Source organism: Ahaetulla prasina, chromosome 17 (assembly GCF_028640845.1).
Source record: "Ahaetulla prasina isolate Xishuangbanna chromosome 17, ASM2864084v1, whole genome shotgun sequence".
Classification (NCBI taxonomy): domain Eukaryota; kingdom Metazoa; phylum Chordata; class Lepidosauria; order Squamata; family Colubridae; genus Ahaetulla; species Ahaetulla prasina.
This window is the reverse complement of record NC_080555.1, coordinates 11,634,138-11,661,135: the sequence shown is the minus strand read 5'-3', so window position 1 is coordinate 11,661,135 and position 26,998 is coordinate 11,634,138. Positions and strand designations below refer to the sequence as shown.

Genomic DNA, 26,998 nt, shown 5'->3' with positions numbered 1-26,998 from the left:
CAAGGTTGGAGACCCCTGGACTAGAAGACCTCCAATTTTATTATTCTATTCTGCTGTAGTCCAGGGGTCTCCAACCTTGGTCCTTTTAAGATTTGTGGACTTCAACTCCCAGAGTTCCTCAGCAAGCTTTGCTGGCTGAGGGAGTCTGGGAGTTGAAGTCCACAAGTCTTAAAGGGACCAAGGTTGGAGACCCCTGCTCTAATCTATAATCTATTCTATTCTGTAGAGGTAGTCCTTAACTTACAACTGTTCATTTGGTGACTGAAGTTCTAACGACCCTAAAAAAAGTGACTGGACAAGAAGCAACGGATGGAAACTAACCAAGGAGAGAAGCAACCTAGAAATAAGGAGGAATTTCCTGATAGTGAGGACAATTAATCGGTGAATGGCTTCCCTCCGGTAGTTGTGAGTGTTCCAACACTGGAAATTTCTAAGAAGAAACTGGACAACCATTTGACCGGGATGGTATAGGGCCATGATGGCGAACCTTTCGCATGGGTGCCACAGGTGACATGTGGAGCCATATCGGTGAGCACGCAAGTGTTGCCCTAGCTCAGCTCATGTGCGCACTGGCCAGCTGATTTTTGGGCCTTCTGGGCCTACCAGAAGTCGGGCTGTTTTTGGCCTCCAGGGGGCCTCCAGGGGTAGGGTGTGGAAGACCGTTTTCGTCCTCCCCAGGCTCCTAGAAAGGCTCTGGAGCCTGGGAAGGGCAAAAAATGGACCTGCCAGGCCCATCGTACGATCGCATGCCAAAAGCAGGGGTCGTGCAGGGAGGGGTGTCGAATGTGTATACATGGGTGCGAGGGGTGCATTGAATTATGGGTGTGGGCATGCGCGAGCGGAACCCCTCCGCACTCCCCCCCCCGCTTTTGGCACACAATGGCAAAAAGCCTAGCCATCACTGGTATAGGGCCTTCAGCCAGGGATTGGCTAGAAGACCTCCAAGGTCCTTTCCAGCATTACGATTCTAAGAAACAGAATAGCTGACTGTTCACCCCTTAGATGTTTGTGGGTGTGGCAAAGCTAAGCGAGAAAACATACCTCAACTCCTTCATGACTCACAACCTGGGACTTTACGCTCGCACACCATGCCAATGGGTATTTTGAGGCTGATGTTTGAGTCATGGTATCATTTTACTCCTGATGTGATTGCAGTTGTTTCAAATGCCTATGGAGCTTCGAAGCCGGAACCAAACAAACTTATCACAGTTTAGCCAAACGTATAAACCCCCCAACGATTGTATTGCTTAGTTAGATTTGGAGTCTGGTTTTCAAGTTTGCTCAAAGGATGTCTTTTATTTTTCATCCCGTGGCATGGATAATAAATCTGGATTAGATCTCGACAGACTTGAGCAATGAGCCCTGCTACGCAGCAAAATGAATTTTAATGTGGAGAAAAGCAAAGCTTTACACTTAGGCAGGAAAAATCAAATGCAGACGTACAGATTAGGCGAGACCTGGCTCAGAAACAGTAACTGTGAGAGGGACCTTGGAGTTCTAGTGGACAATCACTTGAATGTGAATCAGCTGTGTGCAGCAGCCGCCAAGAAAGTTAATACAATCCTGGGTTGTATAAACAGAGGCATAGAATCAAGATCATGTGAAGTATAAGTATTGCTTTATGAAACCCTAGTACGGCCACACCTAGAATCCTGCAACCAATTTGGGTCGCCATACTACAAAAAAGATGTTGAGACTTTGGAAAAAGTGCAGAGAAGAGCAACTAAGATGATCAAAGGCCTGTGAGATTAAAACATATGAAGAACGGCTGCAAGATTTGGGTCTGGCTTGTCTAAAGAAAAGAAGAATTAGGGGTGACATGATAGCAGCGTTCCAATATTTGAGGGGTTGCCCCAAAGAAGAGGGGGGTCAAATTATTCTCAACAGCACCAGAAGGCTGGACAAGAAACAATGAATGGAAACTAACCAAAGAGAGAAGCAACTTGGAATTAAGAAGAAACTTCCCAAAAATAAGGAAAATTAACCAGTGGAACAGCCTGCCACCAGAAGTTGTGAATGCTCTAAACACAGGAGGTTTTTAAGAAGAGATTGGACGGGCATTTGTCTGGAATGGTATAGGTTCTCCTGCTTGAGCAGGGGGCTGGACTAGAAGACCTCCAAAGTCCCTTCCAGCTCTATTCTATTCTAAAAAAGATGGATGGATTTCAATTCCCAGAATTCCCTCAGTTGGCTGGGGAATTCTGAGAATCAAACTCCAGCCATTTGGAAGCTGACGAGGTTGAAAACCAACAATGTAGGTATTTAAATCATTGATATGATCACTTATCTCACAAAAGTTGTACATCTAAAGTCCTTAACTGTGAAGCCAAATGTTTTTGGTTTCAATTTCATTTTGCATTTTAGAAAATGCTCTCTGTCGTCTTTGCATGACGCGTCCCTTTGATTGGGCTACAGATCAAAGTTCAGCAGAATAATCAGTTAAACAGAATTATGGGTGTTTTCTCCCTAAATCCTATAGTTGTTGAGACATAGAATGACAACTAAGCAAATAATCTTTACTATCTGAATGATAAATATTTTTTTCTATAGGATATGACCACTTTTATGGATTAATACCGCCTCCTTGTGGCCATTGTTAATATTTCACCCTGGCATTCTGACTTTGAACACTTCGAGAAAATTAATCTTGTTTCTTTGCAGATTTAGGATCTTTATAAACTGCCTGGAATGCCTATTTATCTTTTTATTTATATCCCACCTTTATTATTTTTAAAATAAGGATCCATCCTAGCCTACCAAGGAAGGTAGTTTTGTTTTCCTGCTAGTCATCAGAAATAGATTTTTTTCTGACTTTCTTATTTTTAAATGGTAATATTTTTATTGAGCTTTAAAAATATAAAGAGAGCAAAATAACGCAAATGAAGAAAAATGTTTTAAAAATTTAATAAAAATATTAATCAGAAAAAGGCTGGCTGATTTCATAGATGGTACAAAGGATACATTTGTTCTGTTTCTTTTGCTGTATTTGATATTAATTCCATTTTAATTGAAGTTTTTAAGATAGCTGTACAAAATCACTTCTGGTAACTTTGAGGTTATCATTTTTTTATATATCTTTTTTCTATTTTCCTTATTATTATTTTTCTTTGCCTCTGCATTTTTTTTCTTTTTATATATTTCCTGCTTTGTATTGTTCCTTATCTTCGCATTTGTAAACTTTAATGTCAAGGATTATATTTAATATATATTTTAATATATTTTAATGTCAAGGAAAAAATAATTGCTACCAACCTGCCTTCCATTGAGGACCTGTATACTGCACGAATCAAGAAGAGGGCCGTGAAAATATTTGCAGATCCCTCGCATCCTGGACATAAACTGTTTCAACTCCTACCCTCAAAACGACGCTATAGAGCACTGCACACCAGAACAACTAGACACAAGAACAGTTTTTTCCCCAAGGCCATCACTCTGCTAAACAAATAATTCCCTCAACACTGTCAGACTATTTACTGAATCTGCACTACTATTAATCGTTTCATAGTTCCCATCACCAATCTCTTTCCACTTATGACTGTATGACTATAACTTGTTGCTGGCAATCCTTATGATTTATATTGATATATTGATCATCAATTGTGTTGTAAATGTTGTACCTTGATGAACGTATCTTTTCTTTTATGTACACTGAGAGCATATGCACCAAGACAAATTCCTTGTGTGTCCAATCACACTTGGCCAATAAAAAAATTCTATTTTGAAAAAAATAATGACCTTCTTGTGTCTAAGCGTTATCCATTCTTTTAACCACCTTAAAAGAACGTGCTTGGTAATATTCAGTGTTTTTTTTTTTTTTTTATTGAAAGAGTTTTAAAAAAACAAAAACATTTTTCTCCCTTTTTCCCCCCTCCCTCCCAAAAACAAAACAAAACACCCCCCTCCCTCCCCCACCCCCCGGCTTCCCGGGTCAATCACAAGGTAAAGTCCAATCCAAATAACCACATCCAAAGCTTTTCGTCTCCCAATATTCAGTTTTATGTTTGCTTTTTTCCCCTTGCCAAATAAATTTCAGCATCGATTTGTTCAGATCATCAAATAATTTCTTTTCAATTTTTTATAGGTACAGTTTAGAACAGGAAGAGCAGTTTTGGTCGGATATTCATTTTTTATCGTAGCAATCCTTCCTGACATTGAGTTTCCATTTTTCTAAATCTAATTCTATTGGCTTAAGTAGCTTTATATGGGATGCGGTGGTTCAGTGGCTAAGACTGTCGATCGAAAGGTCGGCAGTTCAGCGGTTCGAATCCCTAGTACCACATAATGGGGTGAACTCCTATTACCTGTCCCAGCTTCTGCCAACCTAGCAGTTCGAAAGCACGTAAAAAATGCCAGTAGAAAAATAGGGACCATCTTTGGTGGGAAGGGAAGAGCGTTCTGTGCGCCTTTGGCATTGAGTCATGCTGGCCACATGACTATGGAGACATCTTCGGACAGCGCTGGCTCTCCGGCTTAGAAACAGAAATGAGCACTGCCCCCTAGAGTCAGGAACAACTAGCACATACGTGTGAGGGGAACCTTTCCTTAGCTTTATATAATTATCTTCTTTTAGCGTTGCACACCTTGCTGTTAAGTATATTCCCAAATATTTAACTTTCTTGACTATTTGAAAATCCACTTTTTCTGTCAGATTTTGTTTTTGTGTAAGGTTTTTAATTATAACTTTCGTTTTTTCCCCCCTTCTATTTATTTTCAGTCCTGCTACGTCTCCAAACCCTTCTGTCTCTTTTAACAATTTTGGAATTGTCTCTCGTGGTTCTTCTACGATAAATACCAAATTGTCTGCAAATGCTTGAAGCTTATATTTTTCCTCTTTTATCTCCGTTCCCTTGATTTCTAAATTTTTCATTTTTTTTTTCATTTTTATATTTTTCTTGCTTTGCTTTGCTTTGTTTCCTTATCTTTGCGTTTGTAAACTTTTTTTTTTAATTGAAAAAGTTTTAACAATTATTCCCCCCCCCCATCCTCCACCCCCTCCCTTCCCCTTCCCACCACCCTTCCCCCCCCCCCCGCTCCGAGACTTCCCAGAGCAAAATACAGGGTATAAAATCTAACAATCATAAACTAAAATACAACAAAAACCATCACCCATAACTTCTCCTTTCCCCTTTGCACCCATAACTTCTCCTTTCCCCTTTGCACCCTTAACTCCCCTTTCCCATTTAAACTAATACATTAATATAATACAATTCCTAAATTCACTCATAGGCTATTTGATACTTTTTAGTCTGATACTTATTTTGAATATAATCAATCCAACTTCTCCATTCCAATACGTATCTTTCTTGAGAATTAGTCTTTGAAATAGGCAGAAATTTCTGCGTTGGTAAACTTTAATGGCAAGGATTATTTCGGGGGGAAAAAAGAAAGACAAAACAGAAGCCAAATTTTAATGTGCTGCTTTTATTTTTGTTGCATAGCGTTGTCAGATTGTGTGTTTTAATCATAAATTTCTCTGTTCCGGGAGAACAGGCGCCTTCGTCTCCGGATTCTGACTCGGCCGCTCAGCGGTAGAAGATCAGCACGGCTGCGTCCACGATGGTTTTCGAAGTGCTCCATCCGCGGTGAGTCCCGTAGCCATCCCAGTCAAAGCCGGCAAAGTCACCACATTGACGGGGGTTTCCTTCTGGGAAAAAGCCCCCTCCTCCAATGCAGTGCTAAGGAAGGAAGGAAGGAAGAGAGTTAAGCCTCTTGTGTATTTCCTGAAAGTGACAACAATTAATCAGTGCCTCCAGAAGTTCTCCAAAAATTGAAGGTTTCCCAAGAAGAGATTTGGACAGCCATCTGTCTGAAATGGTATAGATTCTCCTGCTCGAGCAGTGGGTTGGACTAGAGGACCTCCAAGGTCCCTTCCAGCCCGAGGATTCTATGGGCCTCTGGTGGCTCAACAGGCTAATGCAGCCTGTTATTAACAGCAGCTGCTTGCAGTTACTGCAGGTTCAAGCCCCACCAGGCCCAAGGTTGACTCAGCCTTCCATCCTTTATAAGGTAGATAAAATGAGGACCCAGATTGTTGGGGGCAATAAGTTGACTTTGTATATAATATACAAATGGATGAAGACTATTGCTTGACATAGTGTAAGCTGCCCTGAGTCTTCGGAGAAGGGCGGGATATAAATGCAAATTTTAAAAAAAATGTTCTGAAATGCCGCTGTGTGCATGGATGACAGGGTGCAAAACTATCACACACACACACACACATAAATCTAGCATTCTAGGAATTCTGAATTCTAGGAATGAAAAGCACAGCTCAAAAGGATGTATGTAATGGCTAGAAGGAAAAATACGTTAAAAAAATATTTGAGAGAGGTTTTTATAAGGAAAGAACCATTGAATGATACAATTGATTTAAGATGATGGAATGAATGATGTAATAAGATAAAATATTAATTTAGAATAATTTCTGTGAAATGAGAGAATGAAATATCATAGTTAATTAAAGGATCAATTGATTAAAACATTTGGATACATATTATCATACACTGAGAGCCTCTGCACCAAGACAAATTCCTTGTGTGTCCAATCACACTTGGCCAATAAAAAATTCTATTCTATTCTATTCTATTCTATTCTATTCTATTCTATTCTATTCTATTCTATTCCATTCCATTCCATTCCATTCCATTCTACTGTATATATTATTCTATTCTATTCTGTTCTGTTCTATTCTATTCTATTCTATTCTATTCTATTCTATTATTCTATTCCATTCTATTCCGTACCTTGATGAAGGTATCTTTTCTTTTATGTACACCGAGAGCGTATGCACCAAGACAAATTCCTTGTGTGTCCAATCACACTTGGCCAATAAAAAATTCTATTCTATTCTATTCTATTCTATTCTATTCTATTCTATTCTATTCTATTCTATTCTATTCTATTCTATTCTATTCTATTCTATTCCATTCCATTCCATTCTACTGTATATATTATTCTATTCTATTCTGTTCTGTTCTGTTCTATTCTATTCTATTCTATTATTCTATTCCATTCTATTCCGTACCTTGATGAAGGTATCTTTTCTTTTATATACACTGAGAGCATATGCACCAAGACAAATTCCTTGTGTGTCCAATCACTCTTGGCCAATAAAAATTCTATTCTTCTATTCTATTCTATTCTATTCTATTCTATTCTATTCTATTCTATTCTATTCTATTCTATTCTATTCATTCTATTCCATTCTACTGTATATATTATTCTATTCTGTTCTGTTCTATTCTATTCTATTCTATTATTCTATTCCATTCTATTCCGTACCTTGATGAAGGTATCTTTTCTTTTATATACACTGAGAGCATATGCACCAAGACAAATTCCTTGTGTGTCCAATCACTCTTGGCCAATAAAAAATTCTATTCTATTCTATTCTATTCTATTCTATTCTATTCTATTCTATTCTATTCTATTCTATTCTATTCTATTCTACAAATTAATAATAAGTATATGTTGAAATTGCACAAAAGATTTGTAATCAACCTACCGACACACTGTATCTGAAGATGCTTTTATGTTTGTTTGTATTAAAAAGTAAAAAAATTTCCAAAAAAAAAAAGGAAGTATGTAAGTCCCTGACTTACATGTGTGTCAGGCCGTGTGTCAAAAGTGAAAAATGTGGCAGCTATGTGCCTTTTCGTTTCATCTTGCCTTTAAAGAAAGGTGGGGGTGAGTGTGGAAGGTGTTGATTACGAATGGGTTAGTTAGAGAAACGAAACTTCTCCAGTTCCACTGAAGCTGGCGAGGGGAGTCTGGAAGCTTTTCAAGGACATTTTAACAGGTGTGAAGAAGAAGGCAGATGGTTCCTATAAGTGTTGTGGTCCTTCAGCAGCCTACAAAGCTGGCAACGGAGTCGGACAGCATGAGGCTGAGGTGAGGCCAGGGCCATCGAGGAGTGAGGTGTGGACTCCAGAGCCTCCAGAGGCTGACAGTAGTGAGGCAGAGGAACAGGAGGAGCCTGTTCCTAATGCACGCATGAGAAGAGCTGCCAGAAGGCAAGAGCAGCTCAAGCAAAGAGGACGACTAGGGAGTAGGGCCAAGAGATGATTGGCCCCTCCCATAAGGCTTAAAAGAGACTAGCAACGACGTTTCAGCTTTGCCGGAAAACAATGTTGTAGCTCCGTCTTCTGCTTCGTCTACATCTTTGTTTTTGTGGCTTCTGGACGTTTGCCAGGAAGGGCCATTGGCAGTTTGCCTCATTGGACCAAGGTTTGTGAGATAACGGAGGAATTTGTGTTGGGAGGCATTTGTTTTACTTTGAGTTGAACGATGTTCAACTGTTCGAATAAAGTTTGTTTTTCCGCGGACTAAGTTTATTGCTACCTACTTGGGCCTGGGTCACAACGATAAGAAAGAAAACTTGTTTACATGAGCTACATGGAAATCTGGGGGTTTGGCTGGGAAAACCCTTCTTCAATATTATGTTCTGATGCTTTGGAATTTCAGAGTTAGTTTTACTTCACCATTACCACGCCACATATTCAATAAACATAAAGGTTTTCAGAAATGAAATGATCCTGGACTTTTATTTGGATACTCTAGCTCAGTGGTTCTCAACCTTTATAGTGCTGCCACCCCTTTAATACAATTCCACACGATGTGGCGACCCCAACCATAAAATTATTTTCGTTTTGAATTTATCGCGCCTGAAGCCGTCTTGGCTAGCGATCTGAACTGCTTGCGATTGCCTTGAGGACGGAGGCATTAAAGCGGAGACTCCTCCCCTATTAAGTTTATGGCGCCTGAAGCCAGATGAGGCTAGCGATTGGGAGTGATTGCAGCTGGCTTGAGAGGGAGACATCGGAGCAAAGATTTCTCTCTTTTTTAATTCGTCACGCCTGAAGCCGAATTCGGCTAGCGATTTGAAGAGCCTGCAGCTGGCTTGTGGAGTCAACCATTGGAGCGCGATTCTTCGGCTCGCAAGTATACTTCCCATATTTCCGATGGTCTTAGGCGACCCCTGGCAAATCGTCATTCGACCCCCAACGGGGTCCCGACCCACAGGTTGAGAACCGCTGCTCTAGCTGGATGTTGACACAGTGTTTATTGGGAAGGCTGGGATACTCACATGTTCCGAGTTGCAACCGGTGAGTTTAACGCCAGAGCAGAGAGCCAATGCTGCCTTTTCATTATTAAACACCCGGAATTGAATGAAGCCAGAGACAAATTCACCTGAGAAGCAGAAGAGAGAGATACTCAATGCGGTTGGGAGGATCGTAATTATATTCACAATCTTGGTTGATGAGCGTCGACAATCTGGGACTTCAACTCCCAGCATTCCCCACAGCATGTTGGTGAGCTGGCGTCCACCCATCTTGAAGCAAGAAGGCTGGGGAATTCTGGGAGTCAAAGTCCACCTCTCTTAAACCATGCTGACTGGGGAATTCTGGGACTTGAAGTCCACCCTTCTTGCAGTGGTCAAGTTTGCCAGACTCTTCCTATTACTTTTTCTTAACAGCTGGACTTTGGGAGGGGGTACAAAATCTCCCCCCAAGATAAGAAGATACATCATTAGCCTCAATCTGCTTTCTAAACCATCTCAACTTTGCATTCGTTGATGAAGTGACAAAATTAGTGGACCAGAGGAATGCTGTTGATATAATTTACTTGGACTTCAGTAAGGCATTTGATAAAGGAGACCATAACCTACTATTTGATAAAATAGAAAAAATGTGGGTTAGACAGCATCACCATCAGATGGATCCGTAACTGGCTGACCAACCGCACTCAACATGTAGTCCTCAACGGAACTACATCCACATGGAGGGAAGTATGCAGTGGAGTACCCCAAGGCTCTGTTTTAGGCCCAGTACTCTTCAGCATCTTCATCAATGATTTGGATGAGGGGATAGATGGGGAACTCATCATATCTGCAGACGACACCAAGCTAGCAGGAATAGCCAACACTCCGGAAGATGGGCTTAAGATACAGAAGGATCTTGACAGACTTGAACATTGGGCGCTATCCAACAAAATAAAATTCAAGGGTGAAAAAAGTGAGGTTCTAAATTTAGGCAAGAAAAACCAAATGCACAGGTACCGTATATGTGGTACCTTGCTCAATAGTAGTACCTGTGATAGGGATCTTGGAGTCCTAGTGGACAACCATTTAAATATGAGCCAGCCGTGTGCAGCAGCTGCCAAAAAAGCCAACACAGTTCTGGGCTGCATCAACAGAGGGATAGAATCAAGATCAGGTGAAGTGTTAATGCCACTTTATAATGCCTTGGTAAGGCCACACTTGGAATCCTGCATTCAGTTTTGGTCGCCACAATGTAAAAAAGGTGTTGAGACTCTAGAAAGAGTGCAGAGAAGAGCAACAAAGATGATGAGGGGACTGGAGGCTAAAACATATGAAGAACGGTTGCAGGAACTGGGTATGTCTAGTTTAATGAAAAGAAGGACTAGGGGAGACGTGATAGCAGTCTTCCAATATCTCAGGGGCTGCCCCAAAGAAGAGGGAGTCAAGCTATTCTCCAAAGCACCTGAGGGTAGAACAAGAACCAATGGGTGGAAACTAATCAAGGAGAGAAGCAACTTAGAACTAAGGAGAAATTTCCTGACAGTTAGAACAATTAATCAGTGGAACAACTTGCCTCCAGAAGTTGTGAATGCTTCAACACTGGAAATATTTAAGAAGCTATTGGAACTGGGCCACTGTTCTGTCCCCCCCACCCCCAACCACAACCAAGAAGACACGCGAGCTGACTATATCTGCCAGCAATTTATTCCTACGACAGATATCAGTTCTGGCAACGAACCTGCAATTGCCTGCCAAGTTCTCTTATCTCCTTAGAAGCCAGCATAAATGCAGTTAATAAACAGAAATCCAGAAGCCAAATTCTTAGTCTCGAAATATTGCAGCCAAAGTTTCCAAGAGTCAGTTTTTGTCCATCACAAGAAGCTATAGAGCAGCTCCTCCTGCTTTTATACCCTGTGGAGTGTGGCTCCGTGACTCAGCACTCTCTAGGCCTGCCTCACCCCTTCTTTTGTTGTTCCTGCCTCTCCTTTCTGTGATGGCTGGGATTTAACCAGGACTGATTGTCAGCAGCTGGGTCTTGAGGCGTTGCCTGGGAGGGGGAAGGTGCGGGAGAAAGAGGCCTCGTCATCTCCTCCACCTGGCCTGCCTCTGGGACCTGGAGTGGAGCCAGAGAGGAAGGTCCTGCAGAGGGAAGCCCTGTCAGCTCTTCCCCCTCATTCTCTGAGTCACTCTCTGCCAGGAGGCCAGGCTCAGGAGCCAAAGACACAACAGCCACCAATTTTGGAAAGGAGACCCTTTCTTTGTCTTCTTCCTGGATCTTAGCTTCAAAAGAGGATGTCCCAGCCTAGGAGCCACGGGTGGTCAAACCCCCCATACTGTGGGTCAGCCCTCTAACCGAGGCAAGGATGCTTACCCCGTCCATGGGGAGAGTACAATTCTGAAGTCTTCTGGGCATCACCAACATCATAAACAACAGGGATAGCCGGGCCGTTATCTTTTGGACAGCTGCCAGCGCCATATTTCACCGGGTGTTTCTGGAAAGCAAATCACAGCTGGATTATTTCCATGCATGACCGGTCCATCAGCAAAGCAGGCAGAAGATGAAGAGGTTTTATGGTATCCTCTTCAACCCGGTTGTAGGACTCTGAGATGAACCAAGGCCCAGTCATCAAAACTGAGCTTTAATTTACGGTGACTTCTTGGACCACGATGACCAAATGAAGGTCCAACTAGAACAGGGGTCTCCAACCTTGGCAACGCTGGCTGTGGAATTCTGAGAGCTGAAGTCCTCCAGGCTTAAAGTTGCCAAGGTTGAAGACCCCTGAACTAGAAGATGGAGATAGTTGGCTTTGATCCTCTTTTGAGATATCTTCTTCTCCTTCCTAGTTCTAAGACACAGTTCTGGGATTCTGGTGGTCTCTCAACCAACCACCAAAGCCTAAAGTTCAGTCAGTCAATTAACCAACCAACCAACCAACCAACCAACCAACCAACAAACCAGCCAAGGCATATTTAGCATTTTAGGATCAGCCACATTAGGTCCAAGAGATGAACGTGCTCATATTTGGTGAGTCAACAGGCAGAAAGATCAGGTTGGTTGGGCTCACCTCATAGAGCCGGAGAAGGTTACCCCCTTGTTCAGCCAAGAAGCTTGTCTCGGTGTGGTATCTCAAGAAGGAAACGTCCTGCCATTTCTTCATTGGGGTGTTGTTGGGAACATGCCATATGGAGACATCTCCGGCTATAAGAGCGTAGTAGCCTGGGTTCTGGAAAAGAGGAGACACCACGGAGAACATTGGAGGGCAGTTCAAGAGTCCCCTTCTAAGACCCTTTGAGGAACTCGCGTGTTGTGTTTGCGTCCCCCGAGCCGGGGGCCCTGCCAGAAAGTGACTCGGAAAGTGAGGGGGAAGGGCCGTCAGGACTTACCTTGGGAGCACCGGCTTCCCTGGCTCAGCTCCAGGAGCCAGAGGCAGGCCAGGTGGAGGAGATAATGAGGCCTCCATCTCCTGACTCTTTCCCCCCCAGGCCACGCCTCCAGACCCGGCTGATGGCAATCAGGCCTGGCTGGACCCTAGGTTTCGTAGGCAGGAGAGGCAGGAACAACAGAAGCAGGGGTGGGGCAGGCCTAGGAAGTGCTGAGGCATGGAGCCACACCCCACAGGATATAAAAGCAGCAAGGGCTGCTATACCACTTAGTGGCAAGCAAATCAACTGCTTAACTAGAGCTGAAGTACTGTTTGTTCCTGGTTGACTCATCGGCATCAAGAGAGATAACAGAGACACTTGGCATACACTTGCTAGTTTGCTGCCAGAAGCTGATAGTTGCCGGCTAATTAAGTCATCGCTCGGACTGAGGCGAGGGGGACAGAACATCGCGCGTGCTAGAACCCAGAAGAGAGCAGATGGCGACGGCACATGTGCCCACAGAGAGGGCTCTGTAGGCCACTTCTAGCACCCATGCCATAGGTTCGCCATCCCGGTTCTAGAGTCTCGACATCTTTTTTACAGTTTGGTGATCAAAATTGGATGCGGTATTCTAGTTGTGGCCCTACTAAGGTTTTATAGAGTGGAGTTAGCACCTCCCTTGGTCTTAATTGTATCTCCCTGTTAATGCAATTTAGATTGCGTTGGCTTTTTTGGCTGCCGCCGCACACAGCTGGCTCCTATTTAACTGGTTCTCCATTAAGACTCCATAATGTGGAGTCCATAAAGTGTCCAATCACACTTGGCCAATAAAAAATTCTATTCTATTCTATTCTATTCTAATTCTAATTCTATTCTATTCTATTCTAATTTAATTCTAATTCTAATTCTATTCTATTCTAATTTAATTCTAATTCTATTCTATTCTATTCTAATTTAATTCTAATTCTAATTCTATTCTATTTTAATTTAATTCTAATTCTAATTCTATTCTATTCTATTCTATTCTATTCTATTATAATTTAATTCTAATTCTATTCTATTCTATTCTATTTCAATTCTAATTCTAATTCTAATTCTAATTCTAATTCTATTCTTTCCAGTCCAGTCCAGTCCATTATTCTATTCTATTCTATTCTATTCTATTCTATTCTATTCTATTCTATTCTAATTCTAATTCTAATTCTAATTCTAATTCTAATTCTAATTCTAATTCTATTCTTTCCAGTCCAGTCCATTATTCTATCCTATCCTATCCTATCCTATCCTATCCTATCCTATCCTATCCTATCCTATCCTATCCTATCCTATCCTATCCTATCCTATCCTATCCTATCCTATTCTAATTCTATTCTATTCTTTCCAGTCCAGTCCAGTCCATTATTCTATTCTATTCTATTCTATTCTATTCTATTCTATTCTATTCTATTCTATTCTATTCTATTCTATTCTATTCTATTCTTGTTGTTGCATAAGTCTACAGCCCCGTGTGCCCAACCCAACACGAGTCAGGACATTCTGTGCCCAGACTGGCCTCTCTGGTCATCTTCGGACATACCGCATTTCGATTCAAGGGGGCCACTGATGTTGAGGGCATCATCAATGACAGTGGATGGACATCCGCTGTTTTTTGCACCAAATATGAAACATAACCCAGCGTTGCCTGTTGCTACCAACTCTTTGAGACTGATTTCGGCCTGTGGCTGAAAAAGGCCCATTTTTTTTCTTTAAAAAGTTTGCTTCGCTTTCCTCTCCCCTCCAATGAGTTCCTCCTACCTTGTAGTCGTCGCTCGTGGCTGCTATGGCGGACCCAAAGGTGTTATTGTTGGCCCAGTTTCCGTCTCCATCGGGGTAGTTGGGACTGCTCCCTTGCTGGCTGGACCAGCGATCGCCAACGGTGCATTTCCCGAAGATGTTGTTCTCATGGACACTGGCCACCAGCGTCCAGCCGCCTCCGTTGGTGGACATGTCGCAGAAGGTCTGGTAGACCTCACCATCTTCACTCATCAGGGTATACAGGCCATCTGCCACACCGCAGATATATATATATATATATATATATATATATATATATATATATATATATATATATATATATATATATATATATATATATATATTACAAACTATTCTAAAAACACGAGTTCCAGGTATATTTGTAAAATAAAAAACAGACATTCTGCGAGCTCCAGAACTAAAATAAATAAAATTTTGTTCTACTAAACTTTTGTCAGCCATCTGTTGACATCCTCAGAGTATTAAACTACGGTATGTATGTATGTATGTGTATATATGCTCAATTGTTGACATTTCAAAATGCCCTCCTCCTCCTCCTCCTCCTCCTCCTCCTCCTCCTCCTTCCCTTCTAGCACTGAGGCTGTTACCTGGTTGGATAATGAAACATCTGGGGGCTAAAAAGAAGTTCAAGGACCCCACAGTCTTCTTCCTTGCCTCCTCCTCCTCTTCTTCCCTCCTCCTCCCTCCTCCCTCTGCCTCTCCTTCCTTCTCTTCCTTTCCCTTCATTTGTCCTCTTCCTCCTCCTTCCTTCCTCCTCCTCTTTCCCGTCCTCCTCTCCTTCCCTCCTCCTTTCTTCCTCCTCCCCGTCCTCCTCTCCTCTCTCCTCCTCCTCCATTTGTCCTCCTCCTTCTTTCTTCTTTCGCCTCCTCCCTCTCCCTCCCCCTCCATTTGTCTTCCTCCTCTTCCTTCTTTCCTCCTCCTCTCCTTCGATACTAATACTGCCCTGGTCAATACAGATTGACCATGGCAGGGTTGTCCATTAGGTGTGTGTGTCATAAAATCAAAACAGCAGACCGTGAAGTCAAAGCCCCCACCTCCCTTTTCGCCGTGCCTCCCAAAGCCCATCAAGACAAGGTTGGCCTTCAAACCCTCTATTTGCGGCCAATTATTGTGACCTTTTTGCCGCTCTCTTGCAAATTGTGTTGCACGAGTGTGTGTGTGTGTGTATGTGGAAACCGGAGGGAGAGACGCGTTTATCGCAAAGGAGTTTATGATGGATCGAAATTACCCAGAAGCGAGAGAAGATTTGATGAGGCTGAAGTGGACCCTTTATTTTATTTTATTTATTTTTATTTTTATTTACATTTATATCCCGCCCTTCTCCGAAGACTCAGGGCGGCTTACATTGTGTTAAGCAATAGTCTTCATCCATTTGTATATTATATACAAAGTCAACTTATTGCCCCCAACAATCTGGGTCCTCATTTTACCTACCTTATAAAGGATGGAAGGCTGAGTCAACCTTGGGGCCTGGTGGGACTTGAACCTGCAGTAATTGCAAGCAGCTGTGTTTGTAATAGACTGTCTTACCAGCCTGAGCCACCAAAGGCCCATCTATCTATCTATCTATCTATCTATCTATCTATCTATCTATCTATCTATCTATCTATCTATCATCTATCTATCTATCTATCTGTCTGTCTGTCTGTCTGTCTATCTGTCTATCTGTCTATCATCTATCTATCTAATCTATCTCATCTATCTCTATCTTTTTTTTTAATTTGCATTTATATCCCGCCCGTCTCTGAAGACTCAGGGCGGCTTACATTGTGTTAAGCAATAGTCTTCATCCATTTGTATATTATATACAAAGTCAACTTTTATTGCCCCCAACAATCTGGGTCCTCATTTTACCTACCTTATAAAGGATGGAAGGCTGAGTCAACCTTGGGCCTGGTGGGACTTGAACCTGCAGTAATTGCAAGCAGCTGTGTTTGTAACAGACTGTTTTACCAGCCTGAGCCACCAGAGGCCCATCTATCTATCTATCTATCTATCTATCTGTCTGTCTGTCTGTCTGTCTGTCTGTCTGTCTGTCTGTCTGTCTGTCTATCTGTCTATCTATCTATCATCTATCTATCTAATCTATCTCATCTATCTCTATCTTTTTTTTTAATTTGCATTTATATCCCGCCCGTCTCTGAAGACTCAGGGCGGCTTACACTATGTCAAGCAATAGTCTTCATCCATTTGTATATTATATACAAAGTCAACTTATTGCCCCCAACAATCTGGGTCCTCATTTTACCTACCTTATAAAGGATGGAAGGCTGAGTCAACCTTGGGCCTGGTGGGACTTGAACTTGCAGTAATTGCAGGCAGCTGCTGTTAATAACAGACTGTCTTACCAGTCTGAGCCACAGAGGCCCTTTGCTTACCTGAAGCCTCTGGAAGGGCAGCCTTGATGTCCTTGCAACTCCCGTACAGCTTCTGGGGACTGCCTGGCTTGGAGGGTTGGCAAGAAGACCCCGTTTCCCATTTCCGCAGGAGATCTAGCAGATCTTGCTTGGCTGTGGGGACGCAGCTGCCGCTGGCTGTCAAGACAACAAAGCGTAAACTCAACAAACAAGCCAGAAGGATATTCTTTATTCATTGAATAGAATAGAATAGAATTTTTTTTTTGTTGGCCAAATGTGATTGGACACACAAGGAATTTGTCTTGGTGCATATGCTCTCAGTGTACTTAAAAGAAAAGATACGTTCATCAAGGTACAACATTTACAACACAATTGATGGTCAATATATCAATATAAATCATAAGGATTGTCAGCAACAAGTTATAGTCATACAGTCATAAATGGAAAGAGATTGGTGATGGGAACTATGAGAAGATTAATAGTAGTGCAGATTCAGTAAATAGTTTGACGGTGTTGATGGAATTATTTGTTTAGCAGAGTGATGGCCTTCGGGGGAAAACTGTTCTTGTGTCTAGTTGTTCTGATGTGCAGTGCTCTATAGCGTCGTTTTGAGGGTAGGAGTTGAAACAGTTTATGTCCAGGATGCGAGGGATCTGTAAATATTTTCACGGCCCTCTTCTTGATTCGTGCAGTATACAGGTCCTCAATGGAAGGCAGGTTGGTAGCAATTATTTTTTCTGCAGTTCTAATTATCCTCTGAAGTCTGTGTTTTTCTTGTTGGGTTGCAGAACCGAACCAGACAGTTCTAGAGGTGCAAATGACAGACTCAATAATTCCTCTGTAGAACTGAATCAGCAGCTCATTGCTGCCCATTGGGCCCCTGGGCATTACTTCTATTTGGTTTGTTCACTGGGTCTGAGTCGGGGCGGCTGATAATATTAAAAAGATAAGACTGCAGGTAGTAGAATAGAATGAATGAGCTGGAAGGGACCTTGGAGGGCTTCTAGTCCAGAGGTCTCCAACCTTGGCCACTTTAAGACTTCTGTACTTCAACTCAAGTTGTGGACGTCAAGTTGAAGTCCACAAGTCTTAAAGTGACCAACTTTAAACTTTAAACTTGTGGGGTTCAACCAAGTTGTGGACGTCAACTTCAAGTTGAAGTCCACAAGTCTTAAAGTGACCAAGGTTGGAGACCCCTGTTCTAATCCAACCTCTTGTTCAAGCAGGAGACCCTAAACTATTCCAGACGAGTGACTGTCTAGGCTGTTCTTAAAAACCTCCAGGGATGGAGCACCCATGACTTCTGGTGGCAAGCTGTTCCACTGGTCAATTGTCCTCACTGTTAGGAAGTTTCTCCCTAATTCCAGGTTGCTTCTCTCCTTGGTTCGTTTCCATTAGTAGTCCTCGACTTACGACCAGCATGGAGCCCAAACGTTTCTATTGCTTAGTGAGACGGTGGTGGTGAGTTTTGACCCATTATACAGCCTTTCTTGCCACAGTTGTTAAGTGAATCGCTGCAGGAGTTAAGTTAGTAACACGGTTGTTTAATGAATCTGGCTTCCCCGTTGACTTTGCTTGTCAGATGACCCCGGGACACTGCAACTGTTATAAGTACATGCCAGTGGCCCAGCATCTGAATTTTGTTCGCGTGACCATGGGGATGCTGCAACGGTCGTAAGTGTGAAAAACGGTCGTAAGTCACTTTTGTCAGTGCTTTTGTAACTTTGAACGGTCACTAAATGAACTGCTGTATTATAATTTCAATAATAATTTCAATAATATAATGCATAAGAGCACCGGTGTGCCTACAGTCCCTGTCCTAATGTTCCCTTTAATTGTATTCACTTTATGTATTCAATTCATGCTTGCAAATTTCTAGGTTCTATCATATCGCAAGATCTAAAATGGACAGCTAACATCAAAAACATCATTAAAAAAGGACAACAAAGAATGTTCTTTCTGCGCCAACTCAGAAAGCTCAAACTGCCCAAGGAGCTGCTGATTCGGTTCTACAGAGGAATTATTGAGTCTGTCATTTGCACCTCTATAACTGTCTGGTTCGGTTCTGCAACCCAACAAGACAGACACAGACTTCAGAGGATAATTAGAACTGCAGAAAAAATAATTGCTACCAACTTGCCTTCCATTGAGGACCTGTATACTGCACGAATCAAGAAGAGGGCCGTGAAAATATTTGCAGATCCCTCGCATCCTGGACATAAACTCTTTCAACTCCTACCCTCAAAACGACGCTATAGAGCACTGCACATCAGAACAACTAGACACAAGAATAGTTTTTTCCTGAAGGCCATCACTCTGCTAAACAAATAATTCCCTCAACACTGTCAAACTATTTACTAAATCTACACTACTATTAATCTTCTCATCGTTTTTAAAGTCAATATCATGTCCTGTGACTTTAACATCATCAAGACAGCATTCTGCACAAACAGAAAAATATCCACCATCCTAAGAAACCCCAAAGACAAAATTGAGTTAGAAAATCAAGGAGTATATGAAATCCCATGCACCGCCTGCCCCACCACATACATTGGACAAACCAACAGAAGAATAAGTGCACGCATTGAAGAACACAAGAACTCATTCAAAAAAGAGGAACCAACTTCTTCCCTGGTCCAACACTTTAAAGTCACAGGACATGATATTGACTTTAAAAAGACCAGAACTATCGCCAAAACTGAACACTTTAACAACAGAATAATCAGAGAAGCCATTGAGATAGAAAAACGCCCACACAGCATGAACAAACGAGATGACACCTCCCGCCTACCAGCCATTTGGAAACCCGCCCTTATTGACAAACGAGTCCCTAACACGAGGAATGACACCAGACCCACACTCACAAGGTCCACACAGGATGTCACCACCACACATCCACCCAGAAAGCAGACCCAAACCCACACTGATCATGAAGCACGACCAAGGACCAGAAGCCAGACCGCAGCTGCAACATTAGCCATTTCAAACCCCTCCAATCCATTCATGCAGCAGACTGACACCCACTGAAGATGACCACAAAGCCAACAACAGCTATGCAGCTCACGCTCAAATCCCCTGCAGCACAGACTAGACTAGAACCCCCACCAACACAGGACACCCCAGCCAATCAGAGCCCCCATCAATCAGAGCACAGCCAAGCTCCCACCCAATCAGTTCAAACCCCACTAGCAGTTAAAAGGAAGAAACAGCTGCGATCACATTGCTCCCAAACACGAGGCTGAAGCCTGAAGATGACGAATGAGACTTCGTGAAACGTCGCCAAGACACTTCCAATTTTACACGGGAGAAAACCCGAACAACCAAAGACCTATATATATATATATATATATATATATATATATATATATATATATATATATATATATATATATACATATATATATATATATAGGTCTTTGGTTGTTGATTTCTCCGTAAAATTGGAAGTGTGGCGGCGTTCGACAAGTCTCGTCATCATCTTCATGGCTGGGCAATGTGTGATCGCAGCTGTTTCTTCAACTGCTAGTGGGGTTTGAACTGTTGAGTGGGCTGATGGGATGGGGGTTTTCATGATTGGCTGGGGTCTGTGGTGATGGAGGCAGTGTGTCAATCTGTGCTGCAGAAGATTGAGCTGGTGAGCTGCACTGCTGCTGTTTGGCTTCGTGTCGTGGTGCGTGCTCATCTTCGTGGTGGGTGTCAGTCTGCATGTGGATTGGAGGGTTTGAAGTAATGTTGCAGCTGTGATCTGGCTCTTCTGATCGTCTCCACTAGCAGTTAAAAGGAAGAAACAGCTGCGATCACACATTGCTCCCAGAAGCACAGGCTGAAGCCTGAAGATGACGAATGAGACTTCGTGAAACGTCGCCAAGACACTTCCAATTTTACGGGAGAAAACCCGAACAACCAAAGACCTATATACAAACACCGTGAAAACCTCAGAAAACAAATATATATATATATATATATATATATATATATATATATATATATATATATATATATATATATATATATATATATATATATATATATATATATATATGCTTATATATTATATAGTTACTTTCATGCTTATGCTTATATACACTGTTGCGACAAAATAAATAAATAAAATAAAATAAAATAAAATAAAATGTAAGACCTTGAGGGCACTAGCCCGTGGTTTTATTTATATTTATCTTTTAACAGCTGAATGGTTTTTACAATTTTATTTTTTCACTGTCAGCTGTCTCCTTGTGTGCCACCCGAAGTCCCATTTGTGAGCTAGGCGGCTGTAGATAGATAAATAAATTTGGTGTTGCATTTTTTTGTCACATTTCTCCAAATCCCTCCGTCTCCGTTTGTCCTTTTCCTGAAAACCCTTTGTGCCAGTTGCTTTACCCAGGGTGATGTTTCCTGGTATTAGGGTGTCTCGCATTTTTCAACTTTCAATTTCCAAACATTAGGCGTGCTCAAATGTTGTGACATGCCTCGGGGGATTGTAAAGATACTTTGATTACTTTCATATAATTTCAATAATAATTTCAATAATATAATGCATAAGAACGCCAGCGTGCCTGCAGTCCCTATCCTAATGTTCCCTTTAATTGTATTCACTTTATTCATGCTTATACTTAATACATTATCTAATACAGGGGTCTCCAACCTTGGCAACTTTAAGCCTGGCGGACTTCAACTCCCAGAATTCCCCAGCCAGCTTTGCTGTGGGCGGTGGGCTTGGCGGCGGGCACTGCCCAAGAAGAGAAAGGGGGGGCTCACAGGTTAGGAGGCCAATTTGGATGGTGTTGTGTCTGTGCCCCCCAAGCCGGGCCCCCTGCCAGAAAGTGACTTGGAAAGTGAGGGGGAAGGGCCGTCAGGACTTACCTCTGGAGCACCGGCTTCCCTGGCTCAGCTCCAGGAGCCAGAGGCAGGCCAGGTGGAGGAGATAACGAGGCCTCCATCCCCTGACTCTTCCCCCCCCAGGCCACGCCTCCAGACCCAGCTGATGGCAATCAGGCCTGGCTGGACCCTAGGTTTCGTAGGCAGGAGAGGCGGGAACAACAGAAGCAGGGGTGGGGCAGGCCTAGGAAGTGCTGAGTCATGGAGCCACACCCCACAGGATATAAAAGCAGCGAGGGCTGCTATGCCTCTTAGTAGCAGGCAGAATCAACTGCTTAACTAAGAGCTGAAGTACTGTTTGTTCCTGGGTGACTCATCGGCATCAAGGGAGATAACAGAGTCACTTGGCAGACGCTCACTAGTTTGCTGCCAGAGCTGATAGTGCCAGCTAATTAAGTCATCGCTCAGACGGAGGCAAGGGGGGACAGAACATCAACTGCCATTCAAGACGTTGCTACAGGTAGTCCTCGACTTAACAACCATTCGCTTAGTGACCATTCAAAGTTACACCACCACTGAAAAAGTGACTTCTGACCGTTTTTCACACTTACGGCCGTTGTTGCTTCCCCTTGGTCACATGATCAAATGGGTTGCAATGTCCTGGAGTCACGTGATCTGCTTTTGTGACCTTCTGACAAGCAAAGCCAGATTCACTTAATGACCGTGTGATTCACTCAACAGCTGTGGCAAAAAAGGTCACAAAATTGGTGTGACAATTTTGACAATCACTTTGTTTACCAAAGGGAAATTCTGGCCCCAGAATTGTGGTCATAACTTTGAGGACCACCTGTTTTGCAAATCAGGAGACCGGTTTGTGCATTTTTTCAAAATTATGCATTTTTGCATATCAAGATAATACTCTGATCCATATTCTCCTTATCGTGCCCAGCGACACTACGGAATTCACGCTTTCTGTGCTGAATTTGCCCTGCGATATAACCCAGTGCTGAGTATTGATGAAAGAAGCGGTTTTTTAAATTATTTCTTATTATTTTAATATTGAAAGAATTTCTAGAAAGTATGCAGAGAAGAAACACAAAGATGATTAGAGGACTGGAGCAGTGGTGAAATCCATTTTTTTAAACTACCGGTTCTGTGGGCGTGGCTTGGTGGGCGTGGTGTGGCTTGGTGGGCGTGGCTTGGTGGACGTGACAGGGGAAGGATACTGCAAAATCCCCATTCCCTCCCCACTCCTGGGGGAAGGATATTGCAAAATCCCCATTCCTACCCCACTCTGGGGCCAGCCAGAGATGGTATTTGTAGTTCTCTGAACTGCTCAAACTTTCCGCTACCGGTTCTCCAGAACCTGTCAGAACCTGCTGGGTTTCAACCCTGGACTGGAGGCTAAAAAGAATGATGAACGGTTGCAGGAATTGGGTATGTCTAGTTCGATGAAAAGAAGGACTAGGGGACTTGAGGTGCGCCTGCACAGCGCTAAAAAATGAACATTTTGAAGCAGAGGCGTAATGTAAAATTTATTACTTTTGCATAACAAAAGTACTTCTGTGTAGTTCTGTGGGCGTGGTTTGGTGGTGGTGGGGAATGTGACTGGGTGGGTGTGGCCAAGTTTTTTTTTTAACTTTTAAAAGCATTTTTTCTACAACCTCTTCTGATGAAGAGCTCATAGAAAAAAATGCTTTTAAAAGCCTCTGATGATCAGGCAACTCAGTTGGGATCGCCAGAACCCTTTAAAAGCACTTTTTTAAACAGCCTCTTCAGCTGAAGAGGTTGTAGAAAAAATGCTTTTAAAGGGTTCTGACGATTCTAGCTGAGTTGCCTGATCGCCAGAACCTTTTAAGAGCATTTTTTAACAATCTCTTCGGCTGAAGAGCTTGTAAAAAAATGCTTTTAAAAGGTTCTGACGATCCCAGCTGAGCTGTGCGATCATCAGAGGCATTTTTTTTAATTTTTAAAAGCATTTTTTCCACTGAAGAAAAAATGCTTTTAAAAGTTAAAAAAAAACCCTCTGATGATCATGCAGCTCATCTGGGCATGGGGTGGGGGGACAGGGATTTTTGCTACCAGTTCTCCAAGCCACCCACCGCCATCACCCACCCCATCGCGTGATCCGGTGATCCGGTCCAAACCAGGAGCATTTCACCCCTGTTTTGAAGCTTTCCGAGTCTGCAAAGAATAGCGAGGGGGAGGGGAATCCGCTCTGCCATGCGATTTAGATTAACTAGAAAGCAGGAAATCCGACGATTCTGGCTAATGTAAATTGCACAGCACAGCTGATCATTGCCCAGCTGATTGTCGGAAATACCGGTTCCCCCGAACCAGTAGCATTTTTTTACTACCGGTTCCTCCGAACCGCTCTGAACCAGTAGCATTTCACCCCTGGTGGAAACTAATCAAGGAGAGAAGCAACATGGAACTAAGGAGAAATTTCCCGACAGTGAGAACAATTAGCCAGTGGAATGACTTGCCTCCAGAAGTTGTGAATGCTTCATCACTGAAGGTTTTCAAGAAGAGACTGGTGTTGTGTCTCGCTCGCTCCCCCTGCCGCAGCCGGGCCCCTCTTATCTCCTGCTGGATGCTGATAGTTCGGAAGAATGTCCTGGCATGCCTCCAGGCCCCAGCCCTGGCACCATGCCCGGATAGGCCGAGCAAGACGAAGGGCCTGACGTGCCTTCAGCCCCCAGTCCTGGCACCATGCCCAGGCAAACGGAGCAACTAAACCCCTCCCCCACAGCATGTGAGCCTGAAGAATGTGAGGCCAGTCATGAGCTAGGATTGCCAACAGCTGGAGGCTGGAGAGATCCTCACTTCCGGAGAGTTGAGAGGCGACGTCAGCAAAAGGAAGGGAGGGGCAGGCCTGGATAAGTGCTGAGTCATGGAGCCATACCCCATGGCCTATATAAAGGATCTGCTTTCTGGCATTCTCTGAGTCAGGCAAAGTCTAATTTGGATTGCTGAAGTCACTTCCTGGTCTCCTGCCTGCCTTGAGAACTCTGATAGGACTTTGGCAGAGCTGCAGAGGCACGCCTGATACGGACTTCCCCGACCCGGCCGTCAGCGGAGGAGTGGGACACGACAACTGGGCAGCCATGTGTCCATGATGTTTTATGGTCTCTTGCCTTGGGTAAGGGGTTAGACTAGAAGACCTCCAAGGTCCCTTCCAGCCCCAGGATTCAGGGATTCTTTGAGAACCCACTTCCCCACAAATCTACCGATTACTCACTCACCTGCAGGTTGTGCTTTTGCGAAGGCAGCCCAGACCAGCAACAAAAGAGCCAATGACTTCATGGTGGATACAGAGAAAAATGTGAATTAATCTGTCTGTGAATTAAAAGCAGAGATGGGGCCCGTTAAGAATCTGTGCAAAGGTGCAATTGCACAAGAAGATGCTACTGGCACTGTTTGATTGTAATAGTTAAGCACACATTGTGTCTAATCTGTCTTCCTGCCAATTTCCAGCCATTGTTTTTCCAATTCTGTCGAAGGTGCCAAGACTCAGAGTTCAACAAACAGCAGTAATTGTTTTGAAATGGTTTTAAGCTGTGAAATAAATCTTTCAGAATCGATGGGGGGGGGGGGATGGGGGGGATGATTTTGCCGCAGGAGTTCCGAGAAAAATATTAAATCCTTTCTGGCAAATTACCAAAAGTTTTATTTGATTTAAGGCTGGTTGAAACACGGAAACAAAAAAAATTGCGGTTCAAGATTGTAGTTGATACCTACTTTCCCGAAGAACAGATCTTTTTTTTTTTTTAAGGAATAAACAGGATTTTAATCTCAAAGTACTTGGCTACTCAGCTTTTTAAGATAAATTTACTCCCCAAGACTGTTTTGGATCATAATCTTATGAGTTTGGCTTATAAAAGAAAACCATATTCTTTTAGATGGACGGTGAGAACAATCAACCGATGGAACAGAAGTTGCCTTCGGAAGTTGTGGGAACTTCATCCCTGGAGGCTTTCAAGAAGAGACCGGACTGCCACCTGTCAGAAATGGTGTAGGGTCTCCTGCTTGGGTGGGTGGGTTGGAGTAGATGACCTATAGGATCCCTTCCAACTCTGTTAATCTGTTAGTCTCCAAACAAGGCAACTTTAAGACTTGTGCATGCTAGCTGGGGAATTCTGGGAGTTGAGGTCCCCAAGTCTTAAAGGCTGCCAAGTTTGAAGACTGCTGTTTTAGTCATGGAGACTTTGGGAAATGTTGCCACAAAAAGAAATAACAGCAGAGGGTTGTAAAAGGCAATGAAAATATTTTTTTTTGGGGGGGGGAGACATAATTTAGGTAAGGCACTGATTTAAGACTGGTTTGGGAAGCAAGTAAGGTCTTAAAGTAAACCCAGAATGTTAACAGGGCCTGTTAACAGCAGAGGGCTGGACTAGAAAACCCTCAGGGTCCCTTCAAACCCTGTTATTCTATTTGCTTTATTAGAGGTTAATTTTATATCCCATACTATTGAACTCTAAAAAGAAGAGATTGGGCTGCCGTTTGTCAGAAATGGTGTAGGGTCTCCTGCTTGGGCGGGGTGAGGGGGTGGGGGGTTGGACTAGATGACCTCCAAGGTCCCTTCCCTCCCAGTAAGAAGAGTGGAAAGCAAGAGCTTCCTAAACAGTTTGACAGCAGATCCAGTGAACACAGAGTCTCCTTCACTGGATGGGAAGCAGAGACACAAAGAGCTGGTCTAGGTGACCTCAAGGATCTTTCCGTCTCTGTAATTCTATGCCTGCATTTTTACCTCTTGCTTAATCTGACGACTGAACTCGGCTCGGTTCTGGAATTGTACAGGGCAACTAACCAAACCTCACCGTGCGTTCGATCAGGGGAAAAAAACCCAAAACCCTTAATGATGGTTAATATTGTAATATTAGGAAACTTAATATTGATTCTATTGATTGATAAGAAACTTAATAATATGAATGCTGGACTTCAACGGGTCTTTCGCTCTTGAGCGTGCTGTGAGAATGCAGCCTGCAATCCCCGTTTAAAAAATGTCTCCATTTTTCTATAAATAAATAATAAAAATAAATAAAATAAAATAAAAAATACCCTATATAAAAAAGGCACGCTGTAAGTATTGTGCATTGCAGAATCCATGCTAGTTCCTGGGTTTTCCATCTGCACCCCAACAATGGACCCCCCCCCCATTCTCCTTTCTGACTTACCTGACAGATCTTAGTTTTTTTAGTTTAGTTTAGTTTCATTTGATTTCTATATTTCACGAGCGTTTCTGTGATGCTTCTTTGATAAATGCCCTGAGCACAGGTTTGTCTTACCTGGATGGGGAAGATCGCTTCGCCCGAAGAAACAGGAAGCTCAAATCAACCTGGTCTTCTCGCTCGACTTTTATTAGGCAGCTGGATTTCGAAATTTACCCTCCCGTCAAGACAAGGAAGTGAAAAGCAGGAAATCCTGAAACGAAGAGGGTCTGTTTGCACAAACAAGGCGAAAGGGTTTCAGCAACAGGATTTGGGCAATAGAGACGTCAACGAAGAGGATAATCTTGGTGGTTTCCTTGCAGATGTTGTATTAACAGATTATAACAAAATAACAAGAGTTGGAAGGGACCTTGTAGATCATCTAGCCCAACCCCCTT

The 26,998-nt window shown here is 42.9% G+C and overlaps 1 protein-coding gene across 2 annotated transcripts; it reads right to left on the bottom strand.

Annotated features, from left to right (window-relative positions):
• Positions 1-5,401: 5,401 nt before the first annotated feature.
• On the bottom strand, positions 5,402-26,805 carry ITLN1 (intelectin 1). Of its 2 annotated transcripts, none has more exons than XM_058160053.1 (8): positions 26,679-26,805; positions 24,636-24,729; positions 16,594-16,749; positions 14,195-14,442; positions 12,103-12,261; positions 11,409-11,529; positions 9,083-9,186; positions 5,402-5,675 (listed from the first exon to the last, which is right to left on the bottom strand). In XM_058160053.1, the coding sequence occupies exons 2-8, from the start codon at positions 24,694-24,696 to the stop codon at positions 5,523-5,525; spliced, it is 1,002 nt and encodes a 333-aa protein (XP_058016036.1). In that variant the 5' UTR covers positions 24,697-24,729; positions 26,679-26,805; the 3' UTR covers positions 5,402-5,522. The 2 variants fall into 2 exon arrangements, with proteins under 2 accessions (XP_058016036.1, XP_058016038.1); XM_058160055.1 differs by having other exon boundaries at positions 26,568-26,698.
• Positions 26,806-26,998: the final 193 nt, after the last annotated feature.

What these genes read in the sequence shown, in the direction of transcription:
- ITLN1 (XM_058160053.1), bottom strand. Translation starts at nt 24,696, where the DNA reads ATGAAGTCATTGGCTCTTTTGTTGCTGGTCTGGGCTGCCTTCGCAAAA. An exon ending in CGCAAAAGCACAACCTGCAG is followed by an intron (nt 16,750 to 24,635) that starts GTGAGTGAGTAA and finishes TTGTCTTGACAG; the next exon opens with CCAGCGGCAGCTGCGTCCCC. An exon ending in GTACTCTCCCCATGGACGGG is followed by an intron (nt 9,187 to 11,408) that starts GTAAGCATCCTT and finishes TCTGCTTCTCAG; the next exon opens with GTGAATTTGTCTCTGGCTTC.